Here is a 26,069-nt window from a genome sequence, read left to right on the forward strand (position 1 = left end):
TGTAGGGGTAGAGGAGGGGAATGAGCACTTCTATGCTACTGACTGTTGCTAAGACATTTACTAGACCTCACAAAAACCCTGGGAGGGAGGTGCTCTTATGCTCCCCATTTGACAAGCAAGTCAAGGCACACAGAAGTGAAGTGACATATCCAGGGTCACCCAGCTTGGAAGCTTCTGAGGCAGGATTTGAATTCAGTCCTTCCTGACTGCAGGCCCAGAGGCCTGTACCGTGTGCGACCGCCCAGCTGCCTGCCTGAGGTAGTTACGGCTTTACTTTGTGCTAGGTCCCAAGACTTCAAGAAGTTTCTCTCCCTTTGGGGAGATGGCGTCAGGTGGGGGCGGGCAGGGATGTGCCCTGAAGTAGCCTGGAGAGACCGGGGAGAATCGTTCAGGCTGGTGGCTTGTATTGAGTTCCTCCTGTAGGCCAGGGCTGGGCGAAGTCATGGAATCAGGGCCTCAGAGCCAAAGGTGGAGGGTGGAGGCAGGGAGGATGTTCTGAGACCCGAGGGGCCCTGCCTGGACTGGCAGGGCCCCGACTCCCCTTGCAGGAGAGTGGCCATTTCCAGGTCCTGAAAGGGATGTTTTCGGGGGTTCCGCATTTCCTGCCCCAGGCTCCCGGGGGCTCGGTCTCAAGGGGCCTGTGGATTGGGAAGGGGTTGCTCATCTTGTGGCTCCCTGGGTGCGAAGCATTTCCTTTTCCTTTGGCTGCAGTAACAGGACCCCCGACATTTTAGGGTATGGCTGCTGGAGGGCAGGGGTCCTGGGGAGAGACCAGGGCTCTTCTCTCATGCTAGTAAGTCGTCCCCAAGCGACCCGGCACTTCTCAGTTTCTAGGGTCCGTGAATGATCGTCAGCAGATCATGCCCACCCACCGCCCGCAGTGACCGAGGGGAGGGCTTGCCGAGATAGCCGCGCGCTCAGGGATCCAGGCGGGCTTTCGCGTCAACAGAGAGATCGCCCGGGAGTCGTGAACACGCTTTGGAGCCAGAACAGCCGGCGCCCTCAAAGGTAATCGGGATCGTGGAACCAGCGGCGCGAGAGCCTAGGCGGTGTTCTCAGAATGAGGCGCCCGAGGTCAGCAGGGGCTGCGAGAGGCCTGGGGGGGTGGGGGCTTGGCCAGGGGGCAGGGATCTACCGGAGAGGGGCGCCGGGGGGCAGGGCCTCTCCCCGCGAGCCCCCTGCCACGGTCTTGTGTGATTCCAGGTGCCTTCCGGCGGGAAGGATGGACTTGGGCAAGAGCAAGCTCCTGCGCACTGGCCTCAACGCCCTGTACCAGGCGATCCATCCCATCCACGGCATCGCCTGGACCGACGGCAAGCAGGTGATCCTGATGACGCTGCAGCTGCAGAACCAGGAGCCCAAGTTCGGGAACTCGCGCATCATCGGGCAGTTCGAGCACGTGCACGGGCTGACCTGGAGCCCCCCGGGTGTCAGCGGCAGCCCCACGCTGCTGGCGGTGCAGCACAAGAAGCACGTGACCGTGTGGCAGCTGTGCGCCAGCCCCTCGGAGCGGAGCAAGCTGCTGGTGTCGCAGACGTGCGAGATCGGGGAGCCCTTCCCCGTGCTGCCGCAGGGCTGCGTCTGGCACCCCCACAAGGCCATCCTGACGGTGCTCACCAGCCGCGACGTCTCCGTGCTGCACTCGGTGCACTGCGACAACTCGCGGGTGAAGGCCGACCTGGTCAAGGTGCACGGCTTCGTGCACTGCGCCTGCTGGACCCGGGACGGCCAGCGGCTGGTGGTGGCCGTGGGCAGCGCGCTGCACTCCTTCACCTGGGACGAGGCGCAGAAGGCCCTGCACCTGTGCTCCTGCTGCCCCGTGTTTGAGGTGGGCAGCCCCATCTGCTCCGTGCTGGCCACCGTGGACATGCAGATCGCCGTGGCCACCGAGCTCCCGCTGGACAAGATCTGCAGCCTGGGCTCCATGGAGGCCCTGGAGATCTCCCCCTCGTCCCGGGCGGGCAGCACGCAGCCGCCCTTCACGGACCCCCGGAAGACCACCGGCAACTCGGAGCCCTCCTCCTCCTCCTCCGCGTCCATCTCGTCTTCGTCCCTGGATTCCCTGGTGCTCTCTCAGATTCTGCCCAGGAGCTCCCGGTCAGACTCCAACTCGCTCTTCAACCTCCGAGACAAGGACTGCTTGTCTGCCATGGATCAGGACTCCTCCCATCTGGTCCTGGTGACCTTCGACAGGATGGTCACCGCCACCCGCAAGGTGGGCATCCCCGGCATCCTGGTGCCGGACATGCTGGCCTTTGACCCCCGGTCGCAGGTGGTCGCCGTGGCCTCCAACATGTGCCACATCATCCTGATCTACGCGCTGGGCTCCTCGCTGGCTCCCAGCGTCCAGTGCATCCGGCTGGAGTCCTGCGAGAGGCCCAAGGGCATCTGCTTCTTGTCCGACAAGCGCCTGCTGATCCTGGTGGGGAAGCAGAAGTTCACGGACCCCACCTTCCTGCCCTCCTCCAAGTCCGACCGCTACACCATCCGCCTGGTCATCAGGGAGATCAGCTTCGAGGAAGAGCCCTCCTGGAGGTCCGTCTGGAGCCAGCAGGACTTCTGCAACGTCAAGGTGACGCTGGGCATGCCCACCAAGAAGAAGCTGGGGGAGAGCCACTACCCTATCTTCTACCCCCCGCGGAAGGAGCTCCTCCTCCCCGGGAGCCTCACCATCCACTCGCGGACGAGCGGCAAGACCCTGATCGAGGAGATCTCGGAGCCTTCCCAGAGCTCCAGGTTCAACTCGCCGCCGCCCCCCACCGCCGCCTCTGCAGAAAGGCCGGAGGCCGGCCCTGGCCTCCAGCCCGCGGCCCTCCCCAGCCCCCACGCCGGGCCAAACTCCCCGAAGAACCACTGCCGCCTGATCCACGAGCCCCTGAACCTTCCCCAGGGCCAAGCCGCCAGCAACGAGAAGGAGGAAAGTCGGCTGTGCGCGACGCTGGACAGGCTGTCCGGGAACTTCACAGACCTCCACCAGCGCCTCTCCGAGCTCCTCGAGCTCCTGCGCAACCAGAAGCAGTCGCCCGCCCCCACCAGTTACCCGCACTCTCAAGACCCATGTTTTCTTCTCATCACCTGCCAGGTAACTGGGGGAGCTTCCTCTGTCCCCCACCCCCTAGACGAGTGGAGTCCTGGGTGTGTTGGGGCGGGGGGCTCTCCCGATTTCTGTATTGGCATCTGCTTTGGTGACGGGCGGGAATCACTCACGGTTGGTGAGCCGAACGGACCCTTCTGTTAGGATGAGCGTTTCTTTAATCGTTGGCAGGACGCAGAAAGCAGAGTGCGCTGGGAAGCCATTTTGAACCTTGAGGTCTGTGGTTTCTTTGGGTTTTCGGTTCCCGTGTCCGTGACTTGGGAGGTCCCTGTCCCGTCCCCCTGAAGCTTGTCCAGCATTCATCGGGCAGGGATCGGGCAGAGCTGGAGCAGGGGCTTCTCACCCCTCCCGCTAGGTCACTCCTCGGACGGGGATTCCCTTCACTGATGCAGATCGCAGCATAGCACCCTAATACGATGCTGTAAGGTTTGCAGAGCACTTTGTGGATGGGGTTTCATCTGCGCCTCATTCTTCGCTGTTGGAGACGATTTTAGACAAATATTAAATATGGCGCCTTTTTTTTTTTTTTTTTTTTTAAAGTAAAAGAGGCTATTTTCATTTGGCCAACATGAGGAACCTTAGGTTAAAAATTCATTCTCTTTACTTTCTCTTGTTCATCCAGTTGTAAAAGAGATAGGAACCTTCTTGCAAGGAAGAAGCTATTTCTGATTGGAGTGGAAGGGTTCCTTTTCACATCCTTGTTAGGCAGGACCAGTGGCCGCCCAGGCGGCCCCACGGCTGGGGGCGAGCCTCTTCCAGAGCCCCGTGGAGTTCTATCGGGATGGCCCCTCGCTGGAATCCCAGAACCTAACACGGCACTCATGGTGGGGGGGTAGGGGGGGAGGGAGTGACCGCGCAAGCAGGGGCTGGCCAGGAGCTGGGAGACGCACAAAAGCAGTGATCTGAGGAGAAATGGTATCTGGGAGGAAGATGGGACATAGCTCACTCTGACTGGGACAGGAAAATGTTCTTTCGAGTCAGTTCTGTTAAAACTTTCTTTGGGGGAAATGGGGAGTTTCCATGAAAAAGTATTCATTTTGTGTGTGACAAAATATGGCTTAAATATTTTAAAGCTAATTTTAAAAAATCCTCATCTTTTACCTTAATCGCCTCGTCTTGCTTGTCTTTCCCCCTTTCTGGTGCTTGAAGTCCGTTCCCAGGCAGAGGCTGAAGTTTGAGACCCTTTGAGGTTGCTTGAGGGGGCCCGGCCCAGGTTCGGGGGGCCACAGCGGCCCTATTGCTGGCTAACAGATTCTGTCCTTGGGCTTGAAGAAGCCCTCCTCCGCAGGCCCTGTGGTGGACAAGAGAGCGGTCCTTCTCTGCGAAGGCAAGTTGCGCCTGCAGATGGTCCAGCAGATGTTCGGTATCTCTTTGGTGGAGATGCAGCACGGTGAGTCGGTCTGGGGCTGGGAAGGGGCTGGGTAAGCCCAGCAAGCATTAAGCACCTGCTGTGTGCCCAGCACTGGGGGATAGGGGAATCAAAGGACAGAGCAGTTGGGGGGAGGGACCTGCAGAAGGTGGGGCCTGGACTCGGAAGGAATGAAGAGGGAAAGAGCCCTAGAGCAGGGGGGAGGAGGCCAGGGGCTGTGGGAGAAGTTTGTACCTGAGCTCTCAGAAACATTGAGACAATAGGGAGAAATGCTGGATGTGATGGCCTAGAGGGTGATGAGGTCTGGTCGGTGAAGGAAAGCTTGCAGCAGGGAGAGACTGGAGACAGGGGGCCCAGTCCCAGGTCGTGGTCATGAGGGTCTGAATGTGAGGAGGGGCTACGTCAGTGGAGAGAAGCGTTCGGACGAGGGAGATGTTGAGGGAGACGTGGCGAGAGGCGGTAAGGGACAGTGCTGGGGTTCAGAACCTGAAAATCCAAAGGAAGGGTGGGGCCTTGACAGAAAGATGCAAATTTGTACCCTGGAAGTGCCAATCAGGAATTAATTGGAGATGAAATAGCCTTATCTTAAAGAACTAGTCATAGAATGAGTAATAATTCCACTGAAGAGAATGGCGATAATGAGACAAGGAGCAAAGGCGGTAATCTCAGGGAAAATTATATCTCCAAATGCTTCCACCAATAAAGTAGAGGAAGATAAGAACAATGAACTGGGCATGAATTAAAAAACATTGGAAATCCTAAAAATTAAAGCTGAAATTAATCGAGTTAAATGTAAGAAAGCCTTTGAATTTACAAATAATACTGAAGGCTTTATGAAAAAAAACCCAGTAAAATAGAAAAACCCTTTGTTAATTGATTAAAAGAAGAAAACCAAATCACTGGCATTAAAAATGAATACATTGCTAATGAAGATGAAATCAAAGCAATTATAAGAGTTATTTAACCCAATTACATGCCAATAAATATGACAAGTTAAATGAAAAGGAAGAATACTTAACAAAAATATGTAAACTGCCTAACTTAGCAGAAGAAATAGAATATCAAAATAAACCTATTTTAGAAAAAGAAATTGAACAGGCAATGAGAAGAAAAAAGCATCAGGACCAGATAGATTTCGAATTCTACTATTCTGCTGTTCATTTAAAGATCAACTAGTTTAATCTTAAATAAGTTATAAGTTGTCACCAACAAAACCCTGCGAGAAGACAAAGTAAGATATACCCCATTTAAAGTAATGGTAGACGGCATAAATACCTAGAAAATATATCTGCCTAGATAAACCTCGTAACTACATGAATATAATTATAAAACAAATAAAATCAGATTGAAATAATGAGAAAAAGCATCAGTTGTTCATGGTGGGAAGAGCCAATATAATAAAAATGATAATTTTGCCTCAACTACTCTATTTATTTAATACCATCCCAATTAAATTACTAAAAAAAATTTTTATTGAGCTAGAGAAAAATGAAACTAATTTGGAAGAACAAAAAGTCAAGAATATTAAAGGAACTAGTGAAAAATGTAAAGGAAGGAGTTTTAACATCAGATTTTAAACTATAAAGCAGTAATTACAAAAACTCTCTGGTACTGTTCATGCAATAGAAAGGTGGATCAATGGAACAAAGTAAATGTACAGTGCTCAGTAAATAATTAGTAACTTTGGGTTTGACCAATGTATAAAGATTTAAGCTTTGGGGCTAAGAATTCACTGTATGATAAGAAGAAAAATTTGTTGGGTAAGCTGGAAAGCACTGTCTGGCAGAAATTAGGTACGATCCAATATCTTATGGCATTTTTCAAGATAAAGTCAAAATGGATACATGACCTAAATATAAAGAGAGCTATCACAAGCAAAATTGAACATGATATTAGATAACTTAAAATTAGAGCACAGATATGATCTAAAAGACTTACGAATGGAAGAAGAATTTATGAATAAATTAGAGCATTGTAAAATGTAAAATGAATAGTTTTGATTATATTTAATTTTAAAAATTTGTACAAATGAAAACAATATAGCCAAGATTAGAAAGAAAGCAGAAAACTTTGGGGGAAATTTTGTAGACACTTTCTCAGATAAATGTCTCATATCTCAAATATATAGAGAAGAATATGAGTCATTGATAAATTGATAAATGGACAAAGGATATGAACAGGCAGTTTTGGGATAAAGAAATCAAAGCTATTTATAGTCACAAAAATGCTTTATATTATTGATTAGAGAAATGCAGATTAAAACGACTCTGAAACACCATCTCTCAGATTGACTAAAATCATAAAATGGGAAAAAATGACAAATGTTGGAAGAGTTTGAAAAAAACTGAGACATTACACTGTTGGTAGAACCGTGAACTGATCCAACCATTTGGAGAGCAATCTGGAATTATGCCCAGAGTTATAAAACTGTGTATCCCCTTTGACCCAGTTATACCAATATTAGGTCTGTTTCCTGAAATGTTCAAGGAAAAAGAGAACCTATGTTCTAAAATGTTTATAGCGATTCTCTTTGTGGTGGCAAAGAACTGGAAATTGGAGGTTGCCCATCAGTTGGGGATTGGATGAACAAATTATGTTGTATGATTGACTACTGTGCTATAAGAAAGGATGAGCTCATTGATCTTAGAAAAACATGGATAGACTTGCATGAAATAAGGGTGAAATGAGCAGAACCAAGGGAACATTGTATACATTAACAGCAACATTGTCCAAAGAATCCACCTCCAGGGAAACAACTGATAGAGGAGTTTGCCTCTTGTGGTCTTGCATATATTTATAAATTTGTATCAAATGGTGGCCTTTTCTAGTCTGGAGTGGGGTGAGATGAAGGGAGAAAATTAATAAAAACAATTTTAAAAGAAATAAGCAAGTCTGGAAGAGAGAAACATTATTTGTATGGGGCATGTTGCATTTGAATGGCCCCGTGGCTTCCCATCGGAATGTCCCGTAGGCACTTGGTGATTGGGGATAGAAGCTGGGAGGAGGGAGATCTTGGGGTGTTACATGTAGCGAGACGATGAGGTCACCAAGAGAGGAGAGGAAGAAGAGACTGGAGGGCTCGGGACTTAACCCTGGGGGATACCTGTGGTTAGGGTATGAGCTAGAGAGGATCCAGAGGAGGAGTGGGCAGAGAGGGAGGAGGAAAGTCAGGAGAGGGTCCTAGAAACCCAGAAAAGTGTCTCTAGGAGTAGAGGGCGACCAGCAAGATCAAAAGCTGCAGGGAGGTCCGGGAGAAAGAGGATGGAGGGAGGGCCTCTGGATCTGGACACTAAGACGTCACTGGTCACTTTGGAGAGGGCAGTTTTGGTGGAAGGATCAGGTTGGAAGCCAGATGGCTTAAGAAGAGCAGGAGAGGAAGCGGAGGCCCCGCAGGGAGCTGGTGAGACACAACAGGCAGGAAAGGGGTTTGGGAGGATAGGAAGACCTGGGCATAAGTGGGAAGGAGCCAGCATAAGGGAGAATGAAGGGCAGTGAGAGATATGGCAGGGATGGTGGTGATCTGCTGGGGAAGATGGGATGGCAGGGATGGTGGTGATCTGGAGGAAGCGGGATGGTAAAAGTGGTGGTGATCTGGAGGAGGGGGATGGCAGGGGATTTCTTGTGCAGACAGTGGGGTCTGCTTTGGTCAGGAGCGAGGCCATCTGGGAGATTGCAGTCAGGGGAGGAAGGGCAGGTGACTGGATAGACATCTGTCTCCAGGAACTTGTGAAGGGGAGGATGGTATCCAATGGCGACTTGAGGAGAAGGCCGGGTCTTGGGACGGAGCAGGGGGTGGCTGGGGTGGCGGTGTGATGGCTCATGTGAACTGCCCTGCTTCAGGTCTTTCTCCCTCGCACCCCTGGAGACCTTCTGGATGATGACACGGAGGTCCTGGAGCTTCTCAGCTCCGGTCCAGAGGGGCCAGAAGGCCTCAGGCTGAATCTTGAGCCAAGGCTGCTCTGAAGCCCCTTGCCTCTTCACCATCTTTAGCCGTGTTTAGCTCTCACTGAAACTCTCTGCCTCAGTTTGCATCCCGGAGCTTTTGTGAGGTTCAAAAAGAGATTGGAAGCCAAAAGTGTGAGCGGCGAAGGCGGGTCCCAGGGCCAGGAACACTTTTTTGCGTACCCTGGCTGATGCTGCCGGACCCTCAGCGTGTGTGGAGATGGGGGTCTCGAGGGGTGCCGGGAGAGGCTCTGGCCTGAGAAGGGGGATCACAAGGGCAGAGTGTTTGAAAGCAAAACAGTCCGGGGACCTTTCCCCCGGCTGCAGGGGGCAGGAGCCGCGCACAGCCGGGCCCTCCTGGTGCCTTGGGCCAAGGGCAGGGGCTGCTCGTCAGGAGGAGGGCTGACTCCCCTCTCTTGGACTTCCAGGCTCCCTCTGGATCCTCCTTTCTGCCGACAGTGAAGGCTTCATCCCGTTAATCTTCTCAGCCTCCCAGGAGATCATCATCCGTGACGGCAGCGGCGGCGACGGCAGCGGCAGCAATAGCGCCAGTGCCAGCGCCAGCGCCAATGGCAGCGCCAACGGGCTGGGTTCCCCCACGCAGTGAGTCGGCGTCCGTCTGCGGAGTGTGCATTTGCACCTGAGCGGTGCCCACCCCTCTGCGAGGCTATTCTGCGCCGTTGAGACGTCTGGCACTCTCAGGGACAGTTGGGTCTGAAAGGGGCCGCTGTGTCACTTTGCAGAGAGACAGGAAGAATACAGTCTGGTGACGCTGCCGCCACCGCCACCAAGGAGTCTCTCTCTTTCTGTGGCTGCCACGGGGGCTGAGGGCGTCCAGGCCCAAGGAGGCTTGAGCTACGAGCCGGGGAGTCACGACCCCCGCCCGCCTCGGCTTCCTCACCTGTAAAATGGCCCTCGCCACGGCCCTCCCTGCCGGGCTGGTTTGTGAGGACTGTAAAAGCTTATCCCAGTACCTGGTACGCAATAGGCCAGTTCTGTTCCTTCTAGCACGCCCCGCCCCCAGTGCTCGGGCCTGGCTCCGCGAGGAGGGCGTCCGCGGGGTCCCCGCCTGTGGAGAGGAGGACACCAGGTGAAGACCAGAGTGGGGGGAGCCGGGAGGGGAGAGCGGGAGGCGGCCCCGAGCTGAGTCCTGAGTGAGGGAACCTCCGGATGCTGAGAGGCAGAGGAAAAAGGGGGAGTGGGACGGCCCGGGCAGAGGGAAGTCACGGCCGACAGCTGGAAAGGGAGGCAGCTGGGAGAAGCCTGGGGGGGTGGGAGAGAGCATGTTTGCCCCTGGGGGTGATGTGCCCTGAGAAGGGGGGCAGGGTGGCCAGACTGGTGCTTCAGGAAGATCCCTGTGGTGGCTGGAGGGGGGAGAGATGGAGGCAGGCGGTGCTTCCCCCCCCTCCCCCCCCCGCCCCCACTGACTGCAGGAGTCCAGGCAGGGCCTGCACTGGGCTGGGGGCGGGTCAGAGGAAAGAGGAAGAGGAGGCCCTGACATGAGATGTGGAGGAGATGCAATGGCTGGGCCTGGAGGAGCTCCTGCTGCAGCCACATTGGTGCAAAACTTCTCCTTCCTCCTCATCCACACAGCCTCTCTTTGGGCGCTCAGCATTTCGTTTTTGAGCAGCTGCTGCTCTCCGATTTCTTGTTTCCTCTGTCTTTGGGAGATCAGGAGGAGGAGGAAGGAGGAGAAGAAAGGAGGGAGAATAGAAGGAAATAGGGAAGAAGGAACAGGGGAGAATAGAGGAAGGAGAAAGGAAGGAAAGGAGGGAAGGATAGAAGGAAGGAAGAAGGGATAGATGGGAAGAGGGAATGATAGAGGGAAGGAAGGGAGATAAGAGGAAGAAAATGAGAATAGAGGAAGGAGGGAGGCTAAAAGGAAAGAAGGAAAGGAGGAGAGGAGAGAAGATGGAAGGAAGGAAAGAAGAGTGGCTATAAGGAAGGAATGAAAGGAGAGTAGAAGGAAGGAAGAAGAGATAGAGGGAAGAGAGATGGAAGGAGAGAAGAAAGAGAAGGGGAAAGTAGATGAAGTAAAAAGGGATAAATAGAAAGAGGGGAGGATAGAGGGAGGGAAGGGAGATAGGAGGAAGAAAAGAATAATAGAGGAAGGAGAGAGGCTAAAAGGAAGGAAAGGAGGTGATGAGAGAAGATGGAAGAGAGGATAGAAGGAAGAAGATAAAGGGAAGGAAGGGAGATGGGAGGAAGGAAAGGAGAATAGGAGGAGGAAAGACAGAAGAGGGGAAAATAGATGGAGAGAAGATGGAAGAAAGGAAGGAAAGAATAGAAGGAAGGAGGGAAGGAGCAGGGAAGAGAGAGGAGAGGAGAATAGAGGAAGAAAGAGTTTGGAAGGATGAAAGGCAGAGAGAAGGGAGGAAGAAGGGGTAGAAAGGAAGGAGGAGGGGGCTTGCTCCAGCAGTTGCCAGGATGGCAGTGGGGGGCACGATTCCTCACCGGCTGCCACGCCTCCTCTGCTTCCTGCTGTTTCAGGGGCCTGGCTGTCTGTGCCCACGTACCCTCCCCTCCTCAGCGTGCCGCTCTCCTAGCAGCTCCTTTCTTTGGAGCCGGCCTGCCAGGCCTTGGCTTTGCTCCTGGATGTTTCAAGACTCTCCTGGAGGCCCGTGGCCCTGGCCTCAGGACTTCCCAGGCGCTGAAGGCTGGTTTTCCCATGGACTCCCTTCTTGGGTTTTATTGCCCATGGATTGTGGTATCTTGGCTGCTGTTTCTCCCCTTGGTGTCTACTTTGGTGGGTGTCCAGAGGAAATCTTCTCTTCCCCTTTATCTTTTTTAAAAAATAGGATTGTTGGCCCCCCTGTCGTTGTCACCCCTTTGCTAGCCAGTTCAGGCCCACAGCCTGTCACTTTTGTATTTAAACCCCACCTTTGTGGCCATTTGTCCGCCTCTCCAGGCCACCTTCCCCTTCGGCCTCCAGCCTGTGCACCTGGAGCCTCCCTTTCTTGAGTGATGGTGCCCCCCAGCAGCTTGTGCCCGCGGACATCGGGAGGCTCCAGGCTGATCAGGCGAAGCTCTGTGGCTCCAGGGCCTGGGAAGCTAGCCGAACGCTTTCCTCTTGTTCCTTGGGTCCTTCTCTGCCATCCCTGGGCTCCCTCCCGAGCAGCCAGCTCTAGAAGAGGCTCAGGAAGGGCCTTGAAGTCATCTTTGAGCTGTAATGATGCAGGGGTTCTTTCCCTCTTCCACCCGCTGCAACATTCTGGGGCTCTCCAGGATTCTGAAGAAGGTGGCCGGGTTCCCTCCCCATTGTCTGTGATAGGACCCATGGAGGATCCCGTAGGTCCCTGGGCCTCATACAGACCTCAGAGCCCACCCGGCCTCTCATAGAAGAGGGAAGGAAGGGGTGGTAAGTTGTTGTCTGAGCCAATGGCAGACGGGTCTGGTGACGGGACTGAACAGTTTAAGTCCTCTACAAGGATGTGCGCCTCTGGGCCAGGACCAGGGGACTGTCACCCCCTCCAGACTTTCCTGATGACCCTTTGGTCCTGTCGCTGCCACAGGCCTCAGATGCTAGGCCCTCTGACACACTCCTTCCCATGAGGTAGGGTCTGCATTTGATGAGTCTGGGGCCTCCCTCCCCCTCCTCTTCCTGAGCTATTTCTACTCTTTGAATGAATCTAAATGTGAGAGTTGAGAAACTGCCCTGGGATCCTTTCTGAGGCAGGCGGCCACCCTTGGCCATCTCCATCTTGGGGAAGAAAATGTCAGAGGATATGTGCAGGAGAGCTGAGCTCCAGGAGCCAAACCTTTTTGTTTACAAAAACATGGCTTTCCTTTTTGATTTTTCCTGTGCTTCAATCTGCTTGTTAAATTAAATTTTGATTCCTTTACTTTGATGAATTAAAATGATGTCTGCTCTGAATGAGTATCCCGCAAATGTTCTACTTTAAAAAATAGTAAGTTTTATGGTTCCTGCCCTAATAAGGGGGGCTACCTACACCTTTGTCTCTGAGTGACCTGCAGATCACAAGTGTGGAAGGCCCAGGTTGCCCCTGGGAGACATGGAAGCTTTCTTATAAAAGAGACTGAACTTGCAACTCTTTCCACAATCTGCCTTCTTCCTGTGACAAAAGAGCATTGCCGAGCACAGAGGCAGTTACTCAATCCATCAATAAACATTAAGTGCTTTTTGTTTGCCAGGGACTGTGCTGAGAGCTAGAGATATAAAAACAAAAGGCAATCCCTGCCCTCAAGGAGCTTCTAGTCTAATGGGAGAGACAACATATACACATAACAACACCGCAAGGTAGATGTAGGGACACGAGACATGAGAAGCAAGGCTCTGGATTGAAGGGAGCTGGGGAAGGCTCCCTTTAGAGCAAGGCTGGGGATTCCTTTTTCTTTCAAGGGCCATTTAGATCTTTATGACATCATTCACGGCCCATACAAAATTATCAGTACATGGAACTTAAGCAGTGAGAGGTTGCTGTACCTAGTTTTTGGCTAATTGTTGTCAGTAGTTGCTTTAACAAATGATTTCAAGGGCCATATATGGCCCACGGGCTGGAAGTTCCTCACCCATGCTGTAGAACAGGAGATTTTAGTGGAGATTCTAATAGAAGCCAGGGAGGTTATTACCTCCTAATTGGGGGTGGGGGCTCAGATTTCTGCTCTTCAAAATAAAGGGAGGGGGCTAGTTGCCTTTTGAGAACCTTTTCAGCCTTAAATCTGGGATGCTAGGGGGCTAATTGGAGCCCACTTGCCAAGACTTTGAATGCTGGAAATTGGCTTCATTATGGGATTTACTTCTCACCACATAATCCCTATGGGATTCAAGGGCTTGAAGGGTGTGCCCAGGCCACACCACCAGACTTCCAACTTTCCCATTTTCAGGAAATGTCCCTGCCTCGTGGTCATGGGGGATTCCCTCCCTGTTTTGAATATCTGAAAGGGTCCTTCCCCCCTCACCAGGAGACCTATAGCTCTTAGCCCTCCCAGAGTCCTATACTAAACCTTTACTGGGGTGAGTTACAACACATGGCACAGCACTCAGATCAGCCCAGCCCAACATCCCTCACCTGCTGCCATAGACCCAGTGGAGGACACCCCCAGGATTCCTACCAAAAATCAAGACCATGCTTTCTGGCCCTCCTGAACCATCACATCTGGTCAAGGGAAGGAAGATGTGAGGCTGGGGGTGGGGCCCAGACAGACACAATACCCAGGAAGATGGCTGAACTCTGTTCTCTCTGCTGACCCACCCCCAGCATTGAATTTCTGGCCCAGGAAAGATTGGAATGGGGGGTTGACTGCTATCTGGTCTAGGCTATACTCCCGAATGAGGCAATGAAGGAATGGGATCATGTTGGCAGGCCCAATGGTTAGTTATACTCTCTAGTCCAAGAAACAGATCCTGGGACTAAATATTATATTATTAATATCTCCCTCTCCTGCCTCCTGACTCTACCAGTGAGTCAGCCAATCAACGAGCATGCATTGAGCACTTACTGTGTGCCAGCCATGTGCTAAGAGCTGGAAATGCAAGGACAGGTAAAAACAGTCCTTGCCTTCAAGGAGCAGCTAGTATCTAATGGTGGAAACAACATGAAAATGACTGTGTACAAACAAGATACATAAAGGATTAAACGACATAATCTGAGAGGAGAGGCACCAGCACTGAGGGGAATTGGGAAAAACTTTTGGATTGGAAAGGAAGGAGGAGGTCAAGTAATGGAGGGCTTTAACATGGAGGATGTTGTATTTGTTCCTGGAGACCATGGGAATCCAGTGGAGTTTGTCAAGTAAGGAGTGACATGATCAAACCTGTGCTTTCAGAAAATCACTTTGGTAGCTGAATGGAGGATGGACTGGAGTGGGTAAAAACTTGAGGACAGCAACCCCCCAGCAACTGTTGCAACAACCTGGGCATTTGGTGACTAGGCTCCGTACCAGGGGGAAGGGAGGGAGAGAGGAGAGAATCTGAGAGATGCAGCAGAGGTGAAATGGATCAGAGATGCTGCAGAGGTGAAATGGACCAGAGATGCTGCAGAGGTGAAATGGATTGGAGATGTTGGAGAGGTGAAATGGACCAGAGATGCTGCAGAGGTGAAATGGATTGGAGATGTTGGAGAGGTGAAATGGACCAGAGATGTTGCAGAGGTGAAATGGATTGGAGATGTTGGAGAGGTGAAATGGACCAGAGATGTTGCAGAGGTGAAGTGGACCATAGATGCTGCAAAGGTGAAATGATCAGAGATGTTGCAGAGGTGAAATGGAGCAGAGATATTGCAGAGGTGAAATGGAGCAGAGATGCTGCAGAGGTGAAATGGATTGGAAATGTTGCAGAGGTAAAATGGATCAGAGATGCTACAGAGATGAAATTGACCAGAGATGTTGCAGAGGTAAAGTGGATCAGAGATGTTGCAGAGGTAAAGTGAATCATAGATGCTACAGAGGTGAAATGGATGAGAGATGTTGGAGAGGTGAAATGGACCAGAGATGCTGCAGAGGTGAAATGTACCAGAGATGTTGCAGAGGTGAAATGGACCAGAGATGTTGCAGAGGTAAAGTGGATCACAGATGCTACAGAGGTGAAATGGATGAGAGATGTTGGAGAGTGAAATGGACCAGAGATGTTGCAGAGGTGAAATGGATCAGAGATGTTGGAGAGATGAAATGGACCAGAGATGTTGCAGAGGTGAAGTGGATCAGAGATGCTGCAAAGGTGAAATGGACCAGAAATGTTGCAGAGGTAAAGTGGATCAGACATGCTACAGAGGTGAAATGGATTGGAGATGCTGCAGAGGTGAAATGGACCAGATATGTTGCAGAGGTAAAGTGGATCAGACATGCTACAGAGATGAAATGGATTGGAAATGTTGGAGAAGTGAAATAGAGCAGAGATGCTGCAGAGGTGAAATGGACCAGAGATGCTGCAGAGGTGAAATGGACCAGAGATGTTGCAGAGGTGAAATGGATTGGAGATGTTGGAGAAGTGAAATGGACCATAGATGCTGCAGAGGTGAAATGGACCAGATATGTTGCAGAGGTAAAGTGGATCACAGATACTACAGAGGTGAAATGGATTGGAGATGTTGAAGTGAAATGGAGCAGAGATGTTGCAGAGGTAAAGTGGATCAGAGATGCTACAGAGGTGAAATGGACCAGAGATGTTGGAGAAGTGAAATGGACCAGAGAAGCTGCAGAGATGAAATGGACTGGAGATGTTGGAGAAGTGAAATGGACCAGAGATGTTGGAGAGGTGAAATAGAGCAGAGATGCTGCAGAGGTGAAATGGATCAGAAATGTTGGAGAGGTGAAATAGAACAGAGATGCTGCAGAGGTGAAATGGACCAGAGATGTTGCAGAGGTGAAATGGATTGGAGATGTTGGAGAAGTGAAATAGAGCAGAGATATTGGAGAAATGAAATGGATTGGAGATGCTGCAGAGGTGAAATGAATCAGAGATGTTGGAGAGGTAAAGTGGATCATAGATGCTACAGAAGTGAAATGGATTGGGGATGTTGAAGTGAAATGGACCAGAGATGGTGCAGAGGTGAAATGGACCAGAGATGCTACAGAGGTGAAATGGAGCAGAGATGTTGCAGAGGTGAAATGGAGCAGAGATGTTGCAGAGGTGAAATGGAGCAGATATGTTGCAGAGATAAAGTGGATCACAGATGCTACAGAGGTGAAATGGACCAGAGATGGTGCAGAAGTGAAATGGACCAGATATGTTGCAGAGGTAAAGTGGACCACAGATGCTATAGAGGTGAAATGGACCAGAGATGTTGGAGAAGTGAAATGGAGTAGAGATGTTGGAGAGGTGAAATGGATCAGAGATGCCACAAAGGTGAAATGGATTGGAGATGTTGCAAAGGTGAAATGGACTAGAGATGTTGGGGAGGTGAAAAATCAGTAAGAAAGGCTACAGAAGTATTATCAGGCCTTGACACCATATTGGGTGATTGATAGAAAGGTAGAGGGGAAGGGTTAGGGGTAGAGATCCTAAGTTGTGGTTTGGACACATTGAGTTTCAGATGTTTACTGAACATCCAGTTGGAGATGAGAAACTGAGGCAGAATTGATTTGAGATTGATAGATCAGAGATGTTGGAGAGGTGAAATGGATCAGAGATGCTGATCTTCAGCATAGAGATGGTCATGAAACTCATAGAAGCTGATGAGGTCACCAGAAGAAGAGTCCAAGACAGAGTCCTTAGGGACACCTACAATTGCAGGACACTGGGAGAACAACTAAAGAGCATACCTTGAATATCTGCCGATTAAGGAAAGACCAAACAAATGACATGGGAAGGGAGTAGCATTTTACTGCGTCCCAAGAATCGAGAATAGGAGTCCTCTGGAAAAGCACTGGGAAGAATCCTTGGAGCATCGGAACCCAGATTCAGTTCAGCAGCTAGATATGGTTCCAGAGTGTGCTTGAGCAAACACATCTCCCTCCTTTTAGCAGAGATGCAGACTGCATAGCTATCATCAGGGGATTTTGCTGAACTTTTTCTGTTACATGACCTCCTCCCACCCCTCATCCACAGGCCAGTGATCTTCCCCTCCCTTTTAAATAGGTAAATCCTTTGCTTTAACCACCTCGCTCACTTAGTCTGGTCACGATTCAATTTCGGGACTTTCCACTTCTTCCCCAGCTGCCTTGACTTTCTTGGGTACCCTCACGCTTCCTCCTTCCCTCTCCCTTTCCAGCTCTTTGCTTCCTGAGGGCAGGATCTGTCTTGCTTGCTTATCTTTGTTTCGCCTGCACTCAGCACCATACCTGGCACACAGTAAGCTTTTAACAAATGCTCTCCATATTGGAAGCAGCCATTTTTGCAAGGAGGAGGGACCATTAGAAATGGCCAGGATTTCAGAAGTAAGTGGCATCTGTGTAGACCAGTCTAGTGCCTCGGATTCCGAATCCTCCTAGACCAGCCAGCAGGAAGCAAAGGGTTTCTTGAGCCATGCTAGGGGAAAGGCTACTCAGCAAGGACATTCAGCCGGGCTCTGCTGCTCAGAGAGCTCCCCTCTGCACATAGACATCAGCCGGCGGAGGCGGTGGCCCGAGCCCTCCGCCTCCCAGCAGACAAGTTCGAGACCCAAGAAGGAATCCAAGCACAGCCTCCCCAGTAGGGGGCGGACCTGCTATACCATCAGTACACCTTTATTTTTCGTTTTAAATCAGAAAAGGACACACTTCTTTGGTGCTGGGGCTGGGTGGGGGGGAGCGCACCTGCTTCAGTTTCTGCAAAACTGCGGCTTCTGCCTTTCTGAAACTTGGGGGGGGGGGGAAGAATTAGAACGCTGTTGGTCTTTGGCAGGTAATCACTCAATAAACATTTATTAAACACCTGCTGTGTACAAAAAGACCCAGTCCCTGACCTTGAGAAGCTTACAGTCTAGTTGGGGGAGGTGGTAACGACAATATGCAAAACAAGTTAATGGGAAAGACACTGACATGAAGAAGGGTTAGGGAGGGCTTCCTGGAGAAGGGGGCTTTTTGAGGCGGGGCTTAAAGGAAGCAGGGGAATGGAGAAGGGAGAGTGTTCCAGGCCTGGGGGACACCAACGAGAATACCCAGAGCTGAGAGATGGGGGTCTTGTTGGCTGGGGTTACAGGACTAAAGAGTATACTTTGGGGTGTAAGAAGTCTGAAAGGAAGGAGGGGCTACATCGAGAGGGCGTTGGAGGCCAAGCAGAGAATTTTGTATTTGTTCTTGAGAGTGATAGGGAGCCATTGAATTTTACTGAGCAGGAGGTGACAGGGAGAGGTCTCTGCTTTGGGAAAATCACTTGATTGGCCGGATGGAGGGTGGACTGGGATAGGGTCACTCCTGAGGCTGGCGGAGCCCCCAGAAGCCACTGCAGGGTTCCAGGTGTGAGGATGAGGGTCTGCCCCAGGGGAGGGCAGGTTCAGAGGGAGCGTCTGAGAGGCTGCCGAGGTGAAAGCACGGGCCTTGGCGCCACATTGGATAAGCCAGTGGGGGGAGGCAGGAAGAGTTCTTCAAGGATCCAGGGTGACTGTGAAGTGGGAGGTGGATGCTGCATTCAGAGCAGTGGGAAGGGAGGGGAAGGGGAGGGGCTTAGGAGATCCACATCATGGCCTTGTGGAAATGTCTTTGGCCATATGGAATGGAAATAAGGGAAATGTCTTTCAAGTTCCACCAAAGGGCTGTAGCCCAGCTACCTGGCAGCTCTAGGGAGGGGTACCCAGCAGCTCTGGGGATGGGTACCTGGCAGCTCTAGGGAGGGGTACCTGGCAGCCATGGGCACAAATACCTGGTAGTTCTGGGGATGGGTACCTGGCAGCTCTAGGGATGGGTGCCTGGCAGCTGCGGGCAAGATACCTGGCAGCTTTGGGGATGGCCGCCTGGCAGCTGTGGGGATGGGTACCTGGCAGCTTTAGGAATGGGTACCTGGCAGCTGTGGGCACAAATACCTGGTAGTTCTGGGGATGGGTACCTGGCAGCTCTGGGGATGGGTGCCTGGCAGCTCTGGGGATGGGTACCTGGCAGCTCTGGGGATGGGTGCCTGGCAGCTCTGGGGATGGGTACCTGGCAGCTACGGGCAAGATACCTGGCAGCTCTGGGGATGGCCGCCTGGCAGCTGTGGGGATGGGTACCTGGCAGCTGTGGGTATGACCAGAGGCTGACAGGCTCCGGGGAAGCACCAGCCTGAGCACTGGCATGGGATTACCTTCCCCCTTCAAATGCCGAGCCCCGTCCTTCTTAAAGCCCGGCAGAACCCGGCTGGGAACTAGAGTCCTAGGCCTTCGTCAGGCGTGGCGCTGCTGGGTCAGGCTCAGGGACCCTCGGTCAAAGCGGTGGCTCCACTTTGGGCTCTGCTGGGACTGGGGGTCCTGGACACGGGCACCTCGTTCCTATGGGAGGAGAAGAGGGAGAAGAGAGCCAAGCTGAGGGGGGGCTCCCGCTCCCACCGGCCCCCGTGCCCTCTCTCCGAACCGGGCCCCCTCTCTCTCCACCCCACCCCATTTGCTCAAACCCTGAGGACAAGATGGCCCCCTCCGTTCCCCAAGCAGCTCCTCCACCAGCCCCCGCTTCATCTCCTAGCCAACTGCCCCCCCATTTTGTCTCCCCTAACTATTCTCTCTTGCTGCTGCTTTGGGTCTGCCCAGCTCTGAATCCTGGGCCCTCGCTGACCACTACCCTTCTCTCTCCCCGGTTCCCCTTCTCCCCGAGCCCCAGGTCAGCGCGACCAGGCTGGGAGTGCGTCGGGCCCGCGCGTGTCCGCTCCCGCTGCCCACCTCAGCGCGTCCAGCTCGCGGGCGATCTCCTGGCGCCGCTGCTCGGTGATGGGGTACGCCGACAGGATGGCCAGCCCCAGCAACACCATGCTGGTGGGGACGGCTCCGATCAGGACCTTGAGCGCCAGCACCGCCTGCTCAGACTGCTTACAGGCGCCGGACTCGTACCCTGCGAAGCTGAGACGCCCCCGTAAAGCCTCCGCCCTCCCCGGCTCGGGGCCCACAGCGGGGGCCCCCGAGGACAGGGTGTCCCTGTGAGACGGGACCGGGGAGGGAGGGTGGGGGCCAGGGGGCTGACTCGGCGGAAGGGATCTGTCTCGGGATCTCCCCAAGCCCTGGGACATGAGGCGGGCAGATCGGCCAGGGATGAGCCCAAACACTCCAGAAAGGAAGCTGAGGGAGCTCCCTGGGCCCCAAGGCTGCATAAGGAAGCCAGGCGCCCCCAGCCCCCTGACCCTGCTGGGCCCCCAGGCCCCCTCAGACCCCCTGGTCGCCCCTGGGCCCCCGCCCAGCCTCAGTCACTCACTCCAGGCTCAGGGTGGAGATGCCCAGGGCCCCGGCCCCCGACAGCTTGGTGAAGAAGACATAGGAAGAGTAGAAGATGGTTTCCAGGCCTTTCGGAGCAGGTTTCTGGAGCCTGAAGTCATCCACAACATCGGGCAGCATGGACCTGGGACAGAGCCCCCCAGTGTCTGTGACCCCCGGGGGCCTCCCCGCGAGCGCCCCCTTCCCCCTCTCTGTCCCACCCCGGGGCATCTGCGGGGGAGAGCGCCAGGCCCAGAGTCAGGAAACCGCGAGTTGGGATGGGTTCCTCCCCTGCTTGGGCCTCCCTCCCCGGCCATCCAGAGGGCAGTGAGGGGAGGATTGTGGGACGCTCAGCACGGGCCTGGGCACACAGGAGGGGCCACGTGCCCCCCACCCCGGGCCAGAAGCTCCGGGGCCTCCGCCATTCCCAGCCTCCCCAGCCTGTCTGGGCACTGACCGGACCCTTCCAGCTTGCCTTTGCCAATCCCAGAGCCCCGCTCCGGTCCTGCCCGCCTGCCTTCGATGCCCCTGCCCCGGCCCACCCGGAGGAGCCTGGCCCCGGCCACCTACCAGGGCAGCAGCGAGGCCACGGCAATGCTGGCACCGGACACGAAGGCCATGCTGTAGGCCACGGGGGCGGTGGGCACGGCTGCCAGCAGGAGCGCAGAGGGCACCATGGCCTGTGGAGGGGAGGGGGCCGTCAGAGGCCGCCTGAACCCCCCCTCAGCTGGGCCCCCTCCCGCTCACTCACCCCGATCCCGCAGGCTGCGGTCTTCTTCCCCACTTTCTGCAGGAACCATTCCCAGAAGGGGGTGCTCAGGACAGCTGCCACCTTGGGGGGCGGGGAACCGGGCTGTCGTCACCATGGGGGGCAGGGAGCTCCAAGCCCACCACCGCCTCCCACTGGTGACCAACACCTGCTGTGCGGGGCCTCCCCCCCCATACCCTGCTCCCTCCCCCATCCCCCGCCTCAGGGCCCCCCTCACCAGCACCAGCAGCACCAGGTTCTGCGTGTGGCTGTGCAGGGGGCCCGCGTGGGTGCAGAACAGGACCAGATAGCTCTGCTGAACCTGTGGGGGCGGGAGGCCAGCGGCTGTCGGGGGACCCCAGAACCCCGGCCCCTCCCGCTGCCCCTCCCCCCCGCCCGGGGTCCTGGGGGAGCCTTCTGGAGGGGGGGGAGAAGTCTCGGCCTTCAGGCACCTTCGCAGCCTCCTCCCCTCACTCGGGCCATCCCGGGGCTCTCCGAGGGCGGGGCGGGTTGGGGGAAGGGGCCGGGCCGGAGGTACCTGGACGGCGGCGGAGATGAAGAGGAAGGCAGCCACGAGCCGCTGGTAGGGCTGGTGCCGGAGGGTGCGGCCGAGCCCCTGGAGGAAGGAGAGCCCCTGGCGCTGGAGGCCGCCGAGATCTGGAGGCCGCGGCAGGCAGGGGTTAGAAGAGTGCCCGCCCCGGGTTCCCCCGTTCGTCCCCGGGTCCCCCGCCCGCCTCCCCCGTCACCGTCTTCCTCGGAGGTCCCCAGGGCCAGCAGGGCCGCGCACAGGGGGTAGGTTCCCGCGACGACCCCGGCGGCGATCATGTAGAGCTGGCTCTGTGGGAACGGCACGGTCACCAGGGGGCGCCTCGGCCCGCCCCCGCCGCTCCCCCAGAAGGGCCCCGGCTCACCGTGTGCGGAGGGGTACCCGAGCCCAGGGAGGGCGGCGGGGCCGTGAGGTTGGCCTCCGGGCACGTGGGGGCCTCGTGGGCGCCGGCCACGATGAGACCGTGGGCAGTGGCTCCAATCAGCGTGCCGGCCATCTCCGCGGTCATCCCTGGGGGGGGGGGGAGGGGAAGAACAGGGCCAGGGTCACGAGCTCACCCCTCCTCCACCCAGCCCCCAAAGTGAGCCTCAGGAGTGACCAGGAAGCCCTCAGCCTCATCCAGGCTCCCTCCCCTTCCCCGAGAACGGGGCTGTCTTCTGCCTTTGTGTTTCTAGTGCTTGGCACACAGTAGGCACTTAATAGTTGCTCATCAAGTTAGGGAGCCCCGGACAACCCCAGCCCCGCCCCCCCTTCTCCCCCACTCACGATAGGCAGTGGCCGAATCTCTCTCCTGCTGGTCCCGAGTGAGGAACATGGTGAGGGCGGAGTAGGGGACCTGGAGCAGCTGGAGGAGGGGGCGCGTCAGCGCCTCCGAGGGAGGCACCCCCCCCCCCCGCCCAGCGCCGAGGGGAGCACTCACCGTGGACAGCGCCTGGAAGAGGCAGTAGAAGGCCCCGTACCAGAGCGCCCGCAGCCGGCCCACGGTGGGCAGGAACCACAGCAAGAAGTAGGTGAGGGCCAGGAAGGGCGAGCAGCTCAGGATCCTGGGGGGCGGGAGGGTGAGCCGGCCTCCGTCCTGAGGGGCGGGCCCCTACCTCCCCCGCCCCCCTCCCGGGGGCCCGGGATCGCAAGGCGCCCTCCCCCCCGGGGCTCACCAGGGGGTCAGGCGGCCCAGGCGGGTCCGCGGGCTCCGGCTGACGAGGAATCCGGCCGCGGGATCGGCCGCCGCCCCCGACAGCTTTCCCGCGAACAGGACGAGCGAGGCTTGGGCCGCGGGGATCTGGGGCCAGAAGAACAGAAGTGAGAGGGCGCCGGGCCTTCCCGGGAGGGGGCGCTCTGGGCGGGGGCGGGATGCTCTGGGGGGAGGGGGCGCTCGGGCAGGGGGCGTGCTCTGAGCCGGGGAGAAGGGACTCTGGCGGGGAAGGGGGGCGCTGGGCGGGGGGGGGAACTCTCTGGCCGGGGAGGGGGGCTCTGGGCGGGGGGGGGGTGCGGCGGGAGGCCCTCACCCTGGCCACATCCAGCAGGAAGAGCTGCAGGTAAAAGGCTGCGGCGCTGGAGGCTGCCTGGTTGGGGGCTCCCCCAATGCTGTAACAGAGCTTAGAGATCACTGAAAGGCGCCCGCCGGGACCGCCCTGGGGAGAGACGAATGTCAGCGCGCCCGCCCCCTCACGGGGTCCCGGGTTCAGAGCGGGCGGGAACATCTGGTCCGCGGACTCCCGCTTCCTCCGGGGCAGCGCCGGCTCCTTGGCGGGGGGGGGACTCCTAATAAATGCTCAATTAATGGGATCGAGTGAGCGGAAGAAGGGCAGAGAGCAAAGCCCTGTCTTGAGGGACTCCAAGGCCAAGAGCGGGCGGAGGCCCGGATAGAGTTGGGTCCAGCCCCGGGGTCCCGGCCCCTGCTCTCTCTGGGAACCTCACGAGCCTCCGGACACAGGGCGGCCGCCGCTCCCGTTGGGACGGTCCCGCTTCGGTTCCTACTTAGGGAATGTTTGAGCGTGAGTGTGAAAATGAGTGCGTGCATAAAGATGTGTGAGCGTGCCTGAGTGAGCAAGTGAGTGTGCGTGAGTGTGAGAATGTGTGAGATCTCAGGCAAGGCGGGTGCTCCAGCAGAGGCTCCCCCCGCGCCCCCCAGCTGGGTGAGAGGGCGGCCCGCTGGAGCCGAGCCCCGTGGCCCCCCTCGGCCTCGGGACTACGGAGAAGCTGCGGGGGGAAGCGTCCTGGGGAGGAGGGGGCGCCCGGGGGCCCCACCAGCCGCCCCAGCCCGTCCCTGGGCCCCAGCTAGCCGCTTATCTCGCCCTCACACTTCCCCAGCCAGGGAAAGCCAAGTCATGGGCAGCGGGGGTGGGGTAGGGGGGGAGAGCCCCCAGGCTCCGAGAAAGCATCGCCCTCCTCCCGCTCGGGGGCCCGCCGCCCGCGGCTGCCTCCCGGTACTCGCGGGAAACTGTGCGGGGAAGAAGCCCGCCCGGCCCCGCCGCTCTTCCTCCGGACGCTGCCCCCCCGCCCCTGCCCCCTGCCTTCACCTGAGGGGGCTCCTCCTCTTTCTCGAGGATCTGGGGGCCTGGGTCGCGGTCCCGAGTGGAAGCTGCCATCCGGCCGCCGCCTCTGCCTCGGTGTCGCGGCCACCAGGAGCGCGAGCTCCTCTTCTTCTGAAGCCGCAGCTTCGGGGCGGGGCTGGAGAGGGCGGGGCAGGAGGGGGCGGGAGGACCCCCGCCCCCCAGAATGCTCCGGAGAGGAGGAGGCTGCCAGGGGTGGAGCCGGGGTTCTGGGGAGCGGAGAGGGCCCAACGAAGGCCGGCTTGGCCGTCCCGGGGCCCGCTGGGCGTTCGTGGCGCACCTGCCCTTTTCTGGGCCTTAACTCTCCTTCCCGTCGAGGTTGGGGTGAAGGCAGAGCCGGGACCTGGGCTGGGCCCCGGGCCTGGCGTGGGAGAAGCAGCGGGGGGAGGGGGGCAGAAGAGGGGAGAGGGGAGTGAGGGGGGCGCGGCCCAAGAGCCAGGCCCTGCGGGCAGGGAGGGAGCGCCCGCGGCAGGATGGCCGGGCGGCCGGGGAAAGGCACGTGCGGGAGGCTGGAAAGGCCCGAGTCGAGGAACCCTTCAAGGGAGACAACTCAATGAAAGCAAAATGTGGGAAGTGGCTAGGCCCGTGTGCCAGGCCCAGCACAGAGTGCCGCCCTCAGGGAGACTGGGGGGAGGGGCAGGCTCCGGGCCGCAGGGCACCGGCTCCCTCACCCGCTTCCCCTTCCCCAACGGGGACCGTTTTTCCTGGCTGCCCCCCCCAGTGCCCCTGGCTGCCCCCCCCAGTGCCCCTGGCTGCCCCCCCTGCCCCTGGCTGCTGCCCCCACTGCCCTTGGCTGCTCCCCCCACTGCCCCTGGCTGCCCCCCCCAGTGCCCCTGGCTGCCCCCTCCCCAGTGCCCCTGGCTGCCCCCCCCAGTGCCCCTGGCTGCCCCCCCTGCCCCTGGCTGCCCCCCTGCCCCTGGCTGCCCCCCCTGCCCCTGGCTGCCCCCCCCACTGCCCCTGGCTGCCCCCCCCACTGCCCCTGGCTGCTCCCCCCCCAGTACCCCTGGCTGCTCCCCCTCCCCAGTGCCCCTCCTCATTTCCACCTCCAGATTCCCTGGCATCTTAAGAAAAGGATATATGTGTGTGTTTTACACACGCACATATATAGACATTTTATTACATAATTTTTTCACACAGACACATGTATATTTACACACACATATTACATACACATATTTTACGCACATATATAGACGTATTTTATACACATAGAAACATTTCACACACACAAAGACAAATGTATATTTTACACCAAATATACAGAGACATTACACACCCGGACGCATTTTTTGCACACACACTATATATATATATATTTTACACACATAGATATATCACGCACACGCAATATACGTACATCTCACACACACACCTTAAAGAAAGGCCAGACCCAGGCCGAGTCCCACCGCGCGAGCTTTCCCTCGGTTCCCCGGATGGAAGGTGGGAATCCTCGCAGCGCCCCCCGGGGTTGCGGGGAGGGCCGTGGGAAGTCACCCTGAAGCAGCCCCGGGCGCAGAGTAGGGACCACGTCCTCGCGCCCTTTCCCTTCCGCTGAGTGACGCGGCCCCCGCGGGGACTGAGGTGGCGGGAGTGCGGGGCACAGGTCCGGAGGAGCCGAGATCCGGTCCAACCCCAGCCGCCTCCAGCTGTGTGAGGCCGGCCCGCCCTTGATCTCCATTGACTTCAGTTTCCTTCATTGGAAAACGGGCTTTTCCGGGAGCGACCGGACTCGGACAAGGGCTTCGGGTCTGGGCCGGGGGAGGCGCCGGGCGGTTGCCGTGTCTAGAGAAAGGCGCCCCCGGGCCACCACCGGACTTGGGCCCTGCGGGTCCTAGCGATTCCGTTCCCGCCTCCCCCGGCCGGGCTTGTTCTTCCGTGGGTTCGCCCGAGGGCTCCAGCCCCCCTCCCCCGAGCCTCCCAGGGCTCTCTCCACACAGGGCTCGCCCGGGGACCGCGGGTCTCCCCCCAGAGTCTGTGGGTCTCCCCGCTCTCAGCGCCGGCCCCGAGGCAGCCACACCCGGAATGCAGGCGCTTTCTCTGGGTTTTCAGCGTGAGCGCTGACCCAGGTGC

The 26,069-nt window shown here is 56.4% G+C and overlaps 2 protein-coding genes across 21 annotated transcripts; one reads left to right on the plus strand and one right to left on the minus strand.

Moving 5' to 3' along the window:
• The first annotated feature begins 954 nt into the window (after window positions 1-954).
• On the plus strand, window positions 955-12,279 carry WDCP (WD repeat and coiled coil containing). Its single transcript, XM_051974057.1, has 4 exons — window positions 955-1,008; window positions 1,204-3,082; window positions 4,367-4,484; window positions 8,834-12,279. The coding sequence occupies exons 2-4, from the start codon at window positions 1,223-1,225 to the stop codon at window positions 9,010-9,012; spliced, it is 2,157 nt and encodes a 718-aa protein (XP_051830017.1). The 5' UTR covers window positions 955-1,008; window positions 1,204-1,222; the 3' UTR covers window positions 9,013-12,279.
• Window positions 12,280-17,675: 5,396 nt separating this feature from the next.
• On the minus strand, window positions 17,676-24,299 carry MFSD2B (MFSD2 lysolipid transporter B, sphingolipid). 20 transcript variants are annotated; one of them, XR_007950132.1, is made up of 15 exons: window positions 22,953-23,914; window positions 22,602-22,726; window positions 22,367-22,490; window positions 22,213-22,291; window positions 21,812-21,957; window positions 21,647-21,737; window positions 21,439-21,557; window positions 21,139-21,222; window positions 20,904-20,984; window positions 20,723-20,832; window positions 20,154-20,297; window positions 19,628-19,804; window positions 18,940-19,243; window positions 18,666-18,710; window positions 17,676-18,619 (listed from the first exon to the last, which is right to left on the minus strand). XR_007950132.1 is itself a non-coding variant. In XM_051974058.1 (14 exons), exons 1-14 carry the CDS (start codon window positions 24,033-24,035, stop codon window positions 19,165-19,167), a joined length of 1,554 nt encoding a protein of 517 aa, XP_051830018.1. In that variant the 5' UTR covers window positions 24,036-24,299; the 3' UTR covers window positions 17,676-19,164. The 20 variants fall into 20 exon arrangements, 3 of the variants coding, with proteins under 3 accessions (XP_051830018.1, XP_051830019.1, XP_051830020.1); XR_007950130.1 differs by having other exon boundaries at window positions 18,666-18,688; window positions 18,826-19,243; XR_007950133.1 differs by lacking the exon at window positions 18,666-18,710 and having other exon boundaries at window positions 17,676-18,596.
• Window positions 24,300-26,069: the final 1,770 nt, after the last annotated feature.

Source organism: Antechinus flavipes, chromosome 2 (genome assembly GCF_016432865.1).
Source record: "Antechinus flavipes isolate AdamAnt ecotype Samford, QLD, Australia chromosome 2, AdamAnt_v2, whole genome shotgun sequence".
Taxonomy (NCBI): Eukaryota; Metazoa; Chordata; class Mammalia; order Dasyuromorphia; family Dasyuridae; genus Antechinus; species Antechinus flavipes.